Below are 11,577 nucleotides of genomic sequence, written 5' to 3'. Positions count from 1 at the left end.
TTGTGTGGCTTGCGAGATTGCTCTAAACATTAGGTCACTAAATAAATATTTACGTAAAAACGATACTTTATAAAATTCAATACTTTGCGCAGAAGAAGAATGGCTGAATCTGTATTTTAGGCACGTGTTAAAACTAGATGACACATACCAAAAGAGGGCATCGCTTGTGTACGCTTTTTTTTTTGTGCTACAAATACTGGCTTGACACGTAATTTTTTAATACAACAACCTTATGAACTTTATGTACGGCGGGTAGGGTTACAATGCTCTAGCTATTGCTGTAGCATGATGGATATCAGCAGCAGACGACACGAGCACCTAGCGGAAATTAGCGTCAACAGCGGCGCCCCGTCAGATGTGACGCATTGATGGGATTACGTTCAGGAGGCGTCTGTGTTGTTCTTAAGTGACAGCTAGCCGGGCGGGCCTTGTTTCAAGTACTCACTGAATATAGCGCCATGTGTACGACCTGTTCTGCGGTTGGGTGCAGGAACATGCCTCCGATGCCCGGAGTGAGCTTCCACACGTTCCCCAAGTGTCCCAAGCTGCGCAGGCTGTGGGTGCTGGCCATGAAGCGCGATTGCTGGCAGCCCACACCGAGCAGCAGACTCTGCTCGGCGCACTTCAGGGACGAGGACTACGTCCACGACCCGAGCATCGCCCTGCGAATGGGGTTCCAACCATTCACGAAGCTTCTGAAGCCCGGCGCCGTTCCCTCTGTGTTCGACCACAACCGCAAAAAGGAGCACAAGATTCGAGGAGCTTTCGAAAAACGCCAGCGAAAGGAGGTGCGTATGTCGGTGTACAGAGTGAAAGCGCGAGCTTCTTTTCAACCCTGTTTGATGCCCAAACACAGTTGTGCATCAAGGAAAACTGGAACAAATTATTCGCCTAAGTTTCTAGCCATGGAGAGTACATCTGCATTAATAAACGACAGAATGTTATTGTTGATTTTAAACTTAATCTGTGTAGTAAAATTAGCAATTGAATTGTTTACTAAGTTGCAGAAACTTCACTCTGGCGTATGAAAAAGCTAACTGTGGGCTTTGCGTTAAGTTTTACACGCTTAAGTCAGAATATTGAGGCATCAAACTCAGGTTAGCATATGTGATAGGCGGGGCATTACAAGGTTAAAGAATCTTAGAGAGGATTGACTGGCAGTGCACATAAGATGCTTCTCCAGATATGATGAGAAATAAAATAAGCATGGTGCACATTGCGAAGACACAGCATGCACAAAACATACCACAACGTGCAACATACAAACTAATTAGTGCATCCCACTAAGACCAGCGTCTTCAGAGTAAAGGGACCGACAACCAATTTTTAAAGACCTAGTTTTTTTATGGCGCAACGCAATGCTCACGCTCGGTAGTGTTGCACCTGCAGCAGTTACTTACAAAAGCATGTGGATTGAAAAATTCTGCTTCCACGTGCTTACTTCCACGATTTTACTATCTCAGCAGCCTCTAAAAGAAGTAAGAGTCCCTCCTCCAACAACGCTGAGAAGTGAGAGCAATGTCGATAGCCTGGCTCGCAAATTGTGATATCCACCCAGCGTTATGCTTTCACAGGAGTGAGTGTAACTGTGGTTAACCATCTGCATTTTGATCTTTTCAACCACTTTTCGAAATAAAAAGTTGGTACAAAAAGTTTGCGTTGTTGTGCAGACATTTCCTATATTTGTACCCTGTTTTTGTCTATGTATAGGCCTATGTCATGTGGCTGGCCGGCCCCTGTCGTCGTTTTGTTGATAGACGAGCCAAGCCAACCTATCGAAAACAAAGCTGAAGGCAGTGCCTCTTTTCTACTCACTGCAAATGAAGGCCTGTCTGCACATTGTAAGTTAGAAAAAGTGGTAGGCGACCCTAATCTTTGACTTAGGTGTCTCTTAGTGGCCCTTGCACCTTGGCATTGGTGTTCTTTAAGTTAAGTGAGCGAACGCCTTCTTCCTGGCAAGATATACGGGCGAGGAGCGAGGGAGGGCGAGGAGGAAGCACAGCATGTGCCACCTGGCTGGTCATAGCCCCCTAGTGAGCGGTGCATGAAGTGCACCTTATGCGCCTTCCCCGGTGGTGATGTCGGAGCATGTAACAAGCGCGCATGTGCAGCTGTTGTGAGCGAGCGAGCAGGTGAGCACGGGGAGAACAGAAAGCGACGTCACATCCGCTCTGCTAGGCAGATGTTCAATCTATGCCAGGCAACTATTTTCCATGAATTAGCCGGTTAAATATCATGTCACCTTCTTTTGTGTGATGTCATCAGTGACGTCACTATGCCCACTTTCTACTTCGGGTTTCCAGGAATTTCGCCAAATTTGTGCTCATGGGGCGGGTCTCTAAAGGCTATGATTCTGTGATTCGGTTTGCGGTAATCAGTGATTTCTAATTAGTTCTAATTATTCCAGACACTTAAGTAACTGAACTTCTAACTAAAGTTATGCTCTGATATATGTATAATGAAACCCATGAATTTTGTACTGGGCTATTATTTTTTCTATTTCTTCCTGATTTATTTTGGATTTTGTTCCCAATCATCTTGGGGGGTGAATCAGAAGTGCTGCGCGAGAAACAAGAGTCACTTGCTGCTTGCACCAATAAAAAAACTTATAACAGAAAAAAGTGTACTGCATTTCAATACTAATTAAAAGGACAGGAACTGCATATTTTAATAAAAGGTCACGTGATAGGCCTCTTATGCACCATGTTTTTACAGTATGGGGTGCCAAAGGTCATTTTTCACGACCGTCAGTGAAGAATAAAAAATATAAATCCACCTTCAATGAGAAAAACGTGATTCATTTTAGCCACTACAATACGCAATCTTTCCATCAGTGAGGTTATCTCGATTCATGTTCTGAGCTGTTGTTTGTTGCTTTAAATGTGCCCAGTGTTAAAATTAAAAGGCTGTGAATCATGTCAGTTCCTTTGACATAAGCAGTCACAAAACTGCACTCATAAATTAGACTACAGATATTTTGAACCAGCCACCATGACACACAGAAGACCATACAGGCTGGCATCCAGACATGTTGCCCAACTTGCAGCTATGCAATAAGCATACGTTGGTAATTAAATGTGGTACAAGTGATAGTGCAGGTTCAACAGAAAGATGAAAGCCCATGCCACTCTAAACTAACCCACGCGTTCTTAGTAATCATATTAGCATGCTGAGAACGAAGGAAAGCTGTCAGCTTACCTGACTTGAGTGACCTGATTCTGGTGTGGTTTTGAGCCAGCTACATGTTTGAAATGCTGTGCGATTGTGCAGCTTCCTGGCCTCCTGGTGTGTAAGTCTCACGACATGGTTTGTGTGACCATCATGAAAAGCGTACTGCTGCAGAACAGATTAACAATTTTCAATTCTCCAGTGAGTTTGTCACATTTACAGGATGTGAACGCCATTTGAGCACCATGTACAGGAGTGCCAGATACAAGAAAATGAACTACTTCGTGTCTAGCATGCTTGGAAAGAACCCACCCAACCACTTAGAAATATGTGTGCTGGATGTGGAACATTGTACAATCCATAAAAAAAGTGAACCTGCTACATGATGACATACTGATACTAGGGCTATTTTTTTTACCTGCGCTTCGTGCAGGCTCGTGTAGACGAGTGTAGTGCCGGACAGAGGTTATTACGTTATGCCCTGCAGAAGGCTTACTGATCCGTAGCCAATCAGAGCAGGCTATGCGTCGTCTTCTGCATCAGCAGACGAAAAGAGCCTGACTCCACACTTTGCCTCATTTTGCACTTACTGGCTGTGTAAATGCCCTTGCCTGAAAATAAATGCCCATGTGCGAGTTTCGTTTCATGAACAAATCTGGACAAACTGCAGCTGAATACATTGTGAATTCTAATTAAATAATAAAGATGAGGTCACCTTCCTCTCTGACACGTGGTCACGCCAGCACTTCGCTACCGTCTTTGTAGCGAATATTCACTATTGTCGCTATATCAGTGCCGACACTATGAGACAGAATGGCGCCATGTGTTTGCAGTGCCAACCTGCTTGCCTGTTGTCTGCTGCCTATGACTGTTGGAACTGCAGTGCAGATGGTGTAGCTTTCATGCTACACTGCAGTTATAAGAAAGTGGCTTTGTATAGGTGAGCGAAGCTACACTTTTGTACACCAAGTAAAAAAAATGGTGACTTTGTACACTAGCTATGCTCGTGTAGCCAGTGTAGGTAAAAAAATAGCCCTACTGAGAGCGAACATTCAAACGTCTGACCTCCACCTAATTTTACGATAGCACCTTACACATATTATTCACTCTTGCAGCTCAGGCCCGATCATAACTTTTTCAAGATGCTTCCGACAAACTTTAAATGTCATTACCTTCATCAGTGCATCAGGAGGAGCATACACTATCTTGGCTTGCACAGCTGTGCACACAGAGCCTGGAGGGGTCATCCACTGTTTTGTGAGAGCTGCTTGTTCACTTAAATGCCATACTTCAAAAACAAGATGCGGACCAGAAAGAGTTAATGGAATCCAGCGTTTCACTGAATTCCATATGGTTGAGAAGAGGCATGCTAAAGAAAGAGACAAAAAAAAAAAGAAGAAAAAATCCACACATCTTTTTTTCTGGTCTAGGTCATCAAAAAGCTGTACATATCAGAGTGTTGTCTATTCCTGTAAGAGTACACTGGGCCACATGTCTTATATACACTGGGCTGCGATTCTGTAGTAATGCCTTTTCTCGATGCTGATGCCTTTTGTGCTTTTCGCCTTCGTGGATGCTTAAACTGGGGCGGAGCGTCAGACGTGGCCACTCACTAACACGAAAAGCACTGAAATGCATTAGCATCGGGAAAAGGCATAGCTACAAAATCGTGGCCCTGGTTATCATCAGAAGAAAGCAAATGTTTTTACTATTTCTCTTTAGATCGTCAAGGAGGCCTTGGCAGCTTACGAATCGTCACCTGCAGCACTTCGAAGCACCACGTCACACTTGTGCCAGAAGCATATGAAATGTATGTCATTGACTATTATTTATTTATTTACGTGTTTATTTGTCTGATATCTAGATACAAATGTCTTAAGGACCCTGCAGAAGGTACTGCACAATGGGGGGTACAAAACACGTAATCATACAAATGCATATGAGAAACAGCATAGATTACGAAGAAGGCAAGTGCATATGAAAACAATCTAAATTATTTATGCAAACAATATGCATTGCGCAAAGCTTTATCGCATGACCTAATTGCAATAAGAAGAAAAATGAAGCCTGTGTACTTATTTGTCCTGGCAAAAGTCAAGAATAATTTAAATTCATGGTCAGCAAGGGCAGGTAGGACACAGAACATTAGGACAAAAGTAATGTAACCCATGGCACAATCTGAAGAAATTGAAAAGCAATGACGTGTCTTGGCATTTCACATTTTGGATGGTCAAAGTGGAGTGCAATTTCTGTAACACTGCCATACCTATAAACTTTCAGGGTGAGCTGGGATCCTGTAATATTCTAGGGTGTCAAGGAATTGGGATATGTGGCAGCTATGAGGATTACAAACAATAGAGGTGTATTTTAACTGTGTTCTCACAAATGTTGTGTATACAGTAAACCTCAACATTGACCACGTACAGTGTTTTATGCAAAAGTCCCCAAGTTTTTTGTGCATGATGTGTCTAATGTGTGTAATGATGATGTATTTATTGCGTGTAATCTGTGATAAGAAAAGGAAATTATAAAGTTTAACTAAAGCAATTGCTCTCACCTGTGAAAGCCTCGGTGTTTTTTCTTTGCTGAAATGTGACTTAGCTGCTGCACGAATTCTGACTGGAAGCAGCATGTCTCGTCCCCCAATTTAAATCAGGCAGGAATGCATGTGGAGTTGTGCTATCCTTGCCAAATATTGGCACATTATGCGATGCCTGTGCTACATAGGCAAAATGATGAGCAAAACAAGAACAAGGTGAAAGCAGGAGCCAACGTTTCAACAAGTGGGCTTTTCTTAAAGGCGACATATGCTTTCCTCGCCATAGTATATATAAGGTGGAGTTCTTTTAAAGAGGAGAGGGCGTAAGATGGGTGGGTGTGGCAACGAGCGAAGGTGTGTTAGCGGCGAGGGTGTAGAATTCAGAATAAAGGAGTGCTGTGCACAAGGCCAATGACACGGCCGTCTGTCAATCACGTGTCAACAGCTGTGTGTCGCATATGTTGCCTTGAAGAAGACAAGTCCACTTGTCGAAACGTTGGCTCCTCCTTTCACTTTGTTCCCAATTTGCTCATTGTCTTGAATTTTCATCTTCCGCCTTCCCTGTGTTTTCCCTGGACATGGCAAAATGTCACTCAATATGGACATTTGCAGTTGATGCTGTAAGTTGACTTAAGTAACTGGAAAGTGATAGTCGACACTAATATTACTACACATTATATTTGTATGACTCCCAGTATAGTTCACTGGTGTCATAAAGGGGTGCCGAAGGCAGACGTTGACGTTGATCAATATAGATTTGTTAGATCACCCTCCAGGAAGTGCTTTAAACTGGACATATTATAATTTACTTGCAGGCAATATATGTGCTATGATTATTTGTACTGTAATTTTAGCAGGACAGCTGTGTGTTGTGAATGTCGAAAAAGAAAGAAAACTACTATAATTTTGCATGACTTGGCATCCTTTCTAATTTCATTTGTGCAAGCAATGCTAAGCCAATTCACTCCCTTTTGCACTGTCATTCTTTACTGAGCAGATTAACAGTTGGTTTTGACAAAGCACGATAACTTTTTCAATATTCTGGGCCCCTTTACTGGCAGAATCAGCTTGAAGGACGTCGCCATGCACTGGAGAGTGTTTACTTTTGAGATTGAGATATTCTCACAGAGTCTGGTTTGCACTTTCTCGTGAGAGACAGCTTATTGTAGTATGTGTTGGAATGCACCGGTACAACAGAAAGCAGCCACATTCACGTGAACAGTGGCAATTACATGCACTTCTGTGTAAGCTAACACATGGAAGTGTGCAAGGCCAGTCAGGAGACAGCAATAGACAATAAACATTGTACATTTTTCACTTGTTCGTTAGCCATTATAAGTGGGCAGCACTGCCCACTTATGCCAATATTTGGCAAGGATAGCTTAATTCCCCATACACTTCTGCCTGATTTAAATTCGGGGATGAGACATGCTGCTTTCAGTCAGAATTTGTGCAGCAGCTCCTTCAGCAGGCGTCGGTGTGTTGAATTCGAAATATTTAAGTCTTGATTACCACACATCAGCTTTTATTCTTTAATTTGTATCCACTTTTGCTTCTTGAAGCCGAGGATGTTTCCAAGAGCTCTGGCCAACGACCCTTCATGTGTAAAGTGTGGAGGTTAACTTGCAGTTAAGGACTACTGACATGAAATTTTTGATGTCATATTCTGTGTGTTACTATATCTTCTACGAAGCTCCAAATCCCTCTAAACTCTGGAAAAAATACCTGCTTGCAAATTAAATAGTTTACTGTAATACTTCATCCTACGAACGATTTTTGGCTTTGGTACAGTAGAGGTAGACGAGTAACAATATTGTTACACACCTGTCCACATTGTTTTGGTGATTGCTGTGGCTGCCATAGATGAGCATAGCCAGAAACACAATGTGCACTGCCCGTTTGTTTACTACTTTATTAATACCATCATCAGGGCTGGCCCTTATCACCACAGGTCAGCAAATTTTGAGGTGTCGTGATGTCAAGATAATTGCAACAATGCCAGGTGGGGCATTTCGAAAGCATCTATATTATCAGATGAAGATATTCTTCAGGTGTTCAACTTTAATAGTTGCTGTCATCGTTTCATATGCGAAAAGCTTCTACAAATTTGAAAATGTGCCAGTACTTGTAAGTTGCGAGGTCTTACGAGCTCTTCGAATAGTCGAACCATGATATAATGAACACAAATATAACAAATTATTGGTAATCATCGTCATTGCGATAATGATAAATAATTGGATATAAACGAAGTAAATGAAAATTGTCCCACTGCTATTACAGTGCAAGAGACACATGCCTAAAACAAATATCGGATATAGTGAAGCTATTTTTGTGTCAGATGAGACTTTGTGAAGTTTGACGTGTATTTAGAATGACTCTACTCAGTTATAGCCATAGGCATATCATATTGACCGCAAATAAAGACGGGGACAGAGGGAGACACACATAAACAGCACAGGCGGTATGCTGTTTATGTGTGTCTCCCTCTGTCCCCGTCTTTATTTGCGGTCAATATGATATGCAGTAAATACCAACTAGGCCAAAGTGAAGTTCTTCTATAGCCATAGGAGTGAGGAGCATTCTTGTATTGATACTTGCGTTTTGCTCATGCTTCACAGACATCACACATACAAAAAGCGTGAATTCTGCAGGCTGTGACAAAGTGAACCAAAAAGAGTCCATCTCCATTGGAACAAACACACACCACCCAAAGCGCAACCAAGGCCTGATGACAGAGAGGCCCATGCTTCGGAATGCAGGTAACGGTGTCTAGCATCTCGTGTTTTTGATTGCATCCACTGCAAAGTGCCTCTTTATTCCTTGCAGCCGTGCAGACTGGCAAACAAGTCATTTCGACGACGACCTTGTGTGGCATCCAGCTCACACATAAAAGAAAAGGAAAAAGAGGGCATGTGCAAAGGAGATAGAAACTGAATGGTTAACCTGGTCTAACGATAAAAGGTTCATACGTGTTTCTTTTGAAGTGTGCTGCAAATGCCCCCTTCCAACTGTAAGTGGTGATAGACTGTGTGAAAGTCTACCATTACATAAGCATTTGTCACACATGTGACACATTTATCAAAGATAAGCATGTTGATGTATGACATAAATCTGTCAAAGGTGTATAATTTTGTTGCAAGGCATTCATATTCTATTAAAATAAAGTAAGTGTGACAAGATAATGCCTTGTGCACCTTCTAGTGTGTCATTGTAATTACATAGCAATGCTATATCAATTTAGCATACTGTAAATCAGGTAACTTTTGCTTATAAAAATAATTGAGTTTACGACCCAGACATGTCCACAAGTTAGTTATTAGCTGCAGACATTATGAGAAATGAAGAACTGTTCATTCATCATTGGTGATGAAAGTAATCAAACATGGCAATGGTTTAAGTAAAATGGTCATGTGAAACAATACTTTGCGCATTTAAGTAGAATGAGGTCATATTGCATATGTACGAAGTTCAGTTTATGTGCATCTTATTATCTGTGAATTTTAATGCATTAGGTTTAGGAGAGTCAAAGTGGGAAAAATATGTGTGCGAAATGTGGGAAGGCGGTCATGTGGTAGAGGTAGAGAGGAGTGTATTAGAATGTCAGAACTGGTTTGGGGCCCTTGACGCTATCCAGAAACATGAATGAAATAAGATACCTTGACAAGCAGGGCTTCAGTCAGTGAAACCAATCTTTATTTTTTATCCCCACAAGAACTATACAGATTGTAGATCTGCCCACATGATATGACAAAAAATAGACTGATGAGTTCGCCTTGTCATCTGTTTGCAAGGGGTCGACAACCTTTCACTTCTGGCCAAGCAGTAGCGCGATCGTCAAGTCATCAGTACAAGCAACAGGAGAGGAGTGGTTGCTTAATAAGGGTGTTCATTTCAACAGAAACATGTATTCTAAAGACAATGGAATCATTCTTAACACTGTAATAACAGCTGTATGTTATGAATACAATCAACACTTTATCTCTTTCCTTTTCCTAACACTGTAGCCTTTCCGATGATATAATAATTGTAACAGTGCTTGATGAGTGCACGGGTGCTTTTATAATATAATCAATGCAATAGGAGGAGTGTGCTCTATCTTGACATTCCACAGTTGTGCGTATAGAGCCTGGAGCGGTCATGCAATGTTTTGCGACAGTTTGTTCACTTCATTGCGGCACTTCAAAAACAAAATGTGCACCGGAAAGAGTTAGTTAAATCCGGGATAAGTCGCCACTTAATTGTTTACCTTCCCGCCACTGGGAACAACTGCCTGTAAAACAAGTTGAGTACTCAAATGTTATATCGATTATACACGTTACACATCACCATCCTGGACTTCTACCCCGACGAGGCATCCCCTTCATGTGGTGACACTCGCACGCATGTTCTGGGAGTGTAAAAACACTTCGCCTGGCTCTACCTCAGACAAGTGGGAGAAGACCCTACGAAGCTTGCTACTCCGACCAGCAATGGGCCGTCTAGAAGGCCTGTGCAGTGGCTGCTAGGTACTCCCCGTCGGTCCCTGCGTGGGAGATGCCCAATGCATGCCGACGCGCATCCTGCAAGAACTTTAATAAAGTTCATACAATCCAATACTCAAACGTGTACACATCTATGGAAGGTATGCACATTGTCACATAGTATATAAGAATTGTATTTGGGCACCCAACCTGTGTGGTTCTCTTGTCAATCTGAGCTTTTCTTTTCTTATTGAATTCCATTAAGCTTACCTTGCTCCACCTTGACAAGCTGCATTACTCAAGACTGTAGCACATGTTCTAGTGAAACGGTAAGCCTAATTTGTGGGAAAATGAGATTCGGTATGTGTTGTACTATTCCACAACATTCTGTTGCGCGCATGTGACGGTCAGTGCTAGCTATCTTTGATTAATGAAGTTAGGGGCTCAAATGTGGATTCGAGCCCCTTCTGGGATCTTCACTATGCTTGGAACTACACTTTTGTTAAATTGTTTTGGTGTGCCAAAATCTTCTTTACAGCAATAGCAGGATGAGACACACCTAGTGGTGGTATGCTGTTGGCTGAACATTATAGCTTATTGTCAGCTACTCTAAAAATACGAGAAAAAGGAAACTATGAAGGTTGTTGTGGAAACTATCGGACTAAAACTGAAATCCCATAGTGAACACCAGTGAGTTAACCCATGTTGCACAAGAAATGTGTGCTCCTTTTGCTTTCTTTTTCTTCTTTAATGCAGACTCTGGAATTGAAGCTATTGCCCTTCAAAATAAAAGGATGTTGCTAGTCACTGTGCAGTTTTCCTTTCTTAAATCTGCCGTCTGCCAGTCGGACTACAAGCAGCGACATCTGTGAAAATTCAAATAAAGATATACCGCACCCCATGTAGTCCTGTGTTTGTACAGCATGCATCATGGTCGGCTGGAGTTGGTCCACCAAAATTAAATGAAATGATCTTCCAAGCTATGGTAATGGTAGTGTTTTGTATGTTAAATGAAAGTGCGTATTTCATTTTTTTTAAAATTGAGCAGGAACCATTGGAGAAACAATTACCCTCCGGGACGCTTATTGTACAAGTCAAGCAATAGCTTCCTGTTCTACTGAGATATCCTACTGGGACACTTCTTGGTTAACCCTTTATCGAAAAGTGTTGCCTATAGGCAACAGACCAGAAATAGCCTCCCCCCCTTTCTTCTTCTTTTGCGGTGTTTCAGTATTAAGTAGTTTTTTTTTTGCTAAATGCCTTCTGCCAACACTGAATCACATCATTTAGTGGTTCAGAGAAAGAACACGGTATGAGGAAGAAGCAGCTTGGCACGCAGCTCGCCTTCTTTTGAAAGCAAAGGGGACAGACTAGTGCAGTCTCCGACTACAGTGGCGGTGTACACATGTG

At 42.1% G+C, this 11,577-nt stretch overlaps 1 protein-coding gene across 2 annotated transcripts; it reads left to right on the top strand.

Moving 5' to 3' along the window:
* The first annotated feature begins 291 nt into the window (after positions 1-291).
* Positions 292-10,975, top strand: LOC135917872 (THAP domain-containing protein 1 A-like). Of its 2 annotated transcripts, none has more exons than XM_065451483.2 (4): positions 292-788; positions 4,891-4,978; positions 8,326-8,466; positions 8,534-10,975. In XM_065451483.2, exons 1-4 carry the CDS (start codon positions 459-461, stop codon positions 8,632-8,634), a joined length of 660 nt encoding a protein of 219 aa, XP_065307555.2. In that variant the 5' UTR covers positions 292-458; the 3' UTR covers positions 8,635-10,975. The 2 variants fall into 2 exon arrangements, with proteins under 2 accessions (XP_065307555.2, XP_065307556.2); XM_065451484.2 differs by having other exon boundaries at positions 295-788; positions 8,359-8,466.
* The last annotated feature ends 602 nt before the right edge of the window (positions 10,976-11,577 follow it).

Source organism: Dermacentor albipictus, chromosome 10 (assembly GCF_038994185.2).
Source record: "Dermacentor albipictus isolate Rhodes 1998 colony chromosome 10, USDA_Dalb.pri_finalv2, whole genome shotgun sequence".
NCBI lineage: Eukaryota > Metazoa > Arthropoda > Arachnida > Ixodida > Ixodidae > Dermacentor > Dermacentor albipictus.
The sequence above is the reverse complement of the archived record's forward strand: the minus strand, read 5'-3'. Positions and strand labels throughout refer to the sequence as shown.

Excerpts from the sequence above, each read along its gene's own strand:
- LOC135917872 (XM_065451483.2), top strand. The coding sequence starts at position 459 with ATGTGTACGACCTGTTCTGCGGTTGGGTGCAGGAACATGCCTCCGATG. Across the intron at positions 789-4,890 it reads AAAAACGCCAGCGAAAGGAG|ATCGTCAAGGAGGCCTTGGC; the intron begins GTGCGTATGTCG and ends ATTTCTCTTTAG. Across the intron at positions 4,979-8,325 it reads GTGCCAGAAGCATATGAAAT|ACATCACACATACAAAAAGC; the intron begins GTATGTCATTGA and ends CATGCTTCACAG.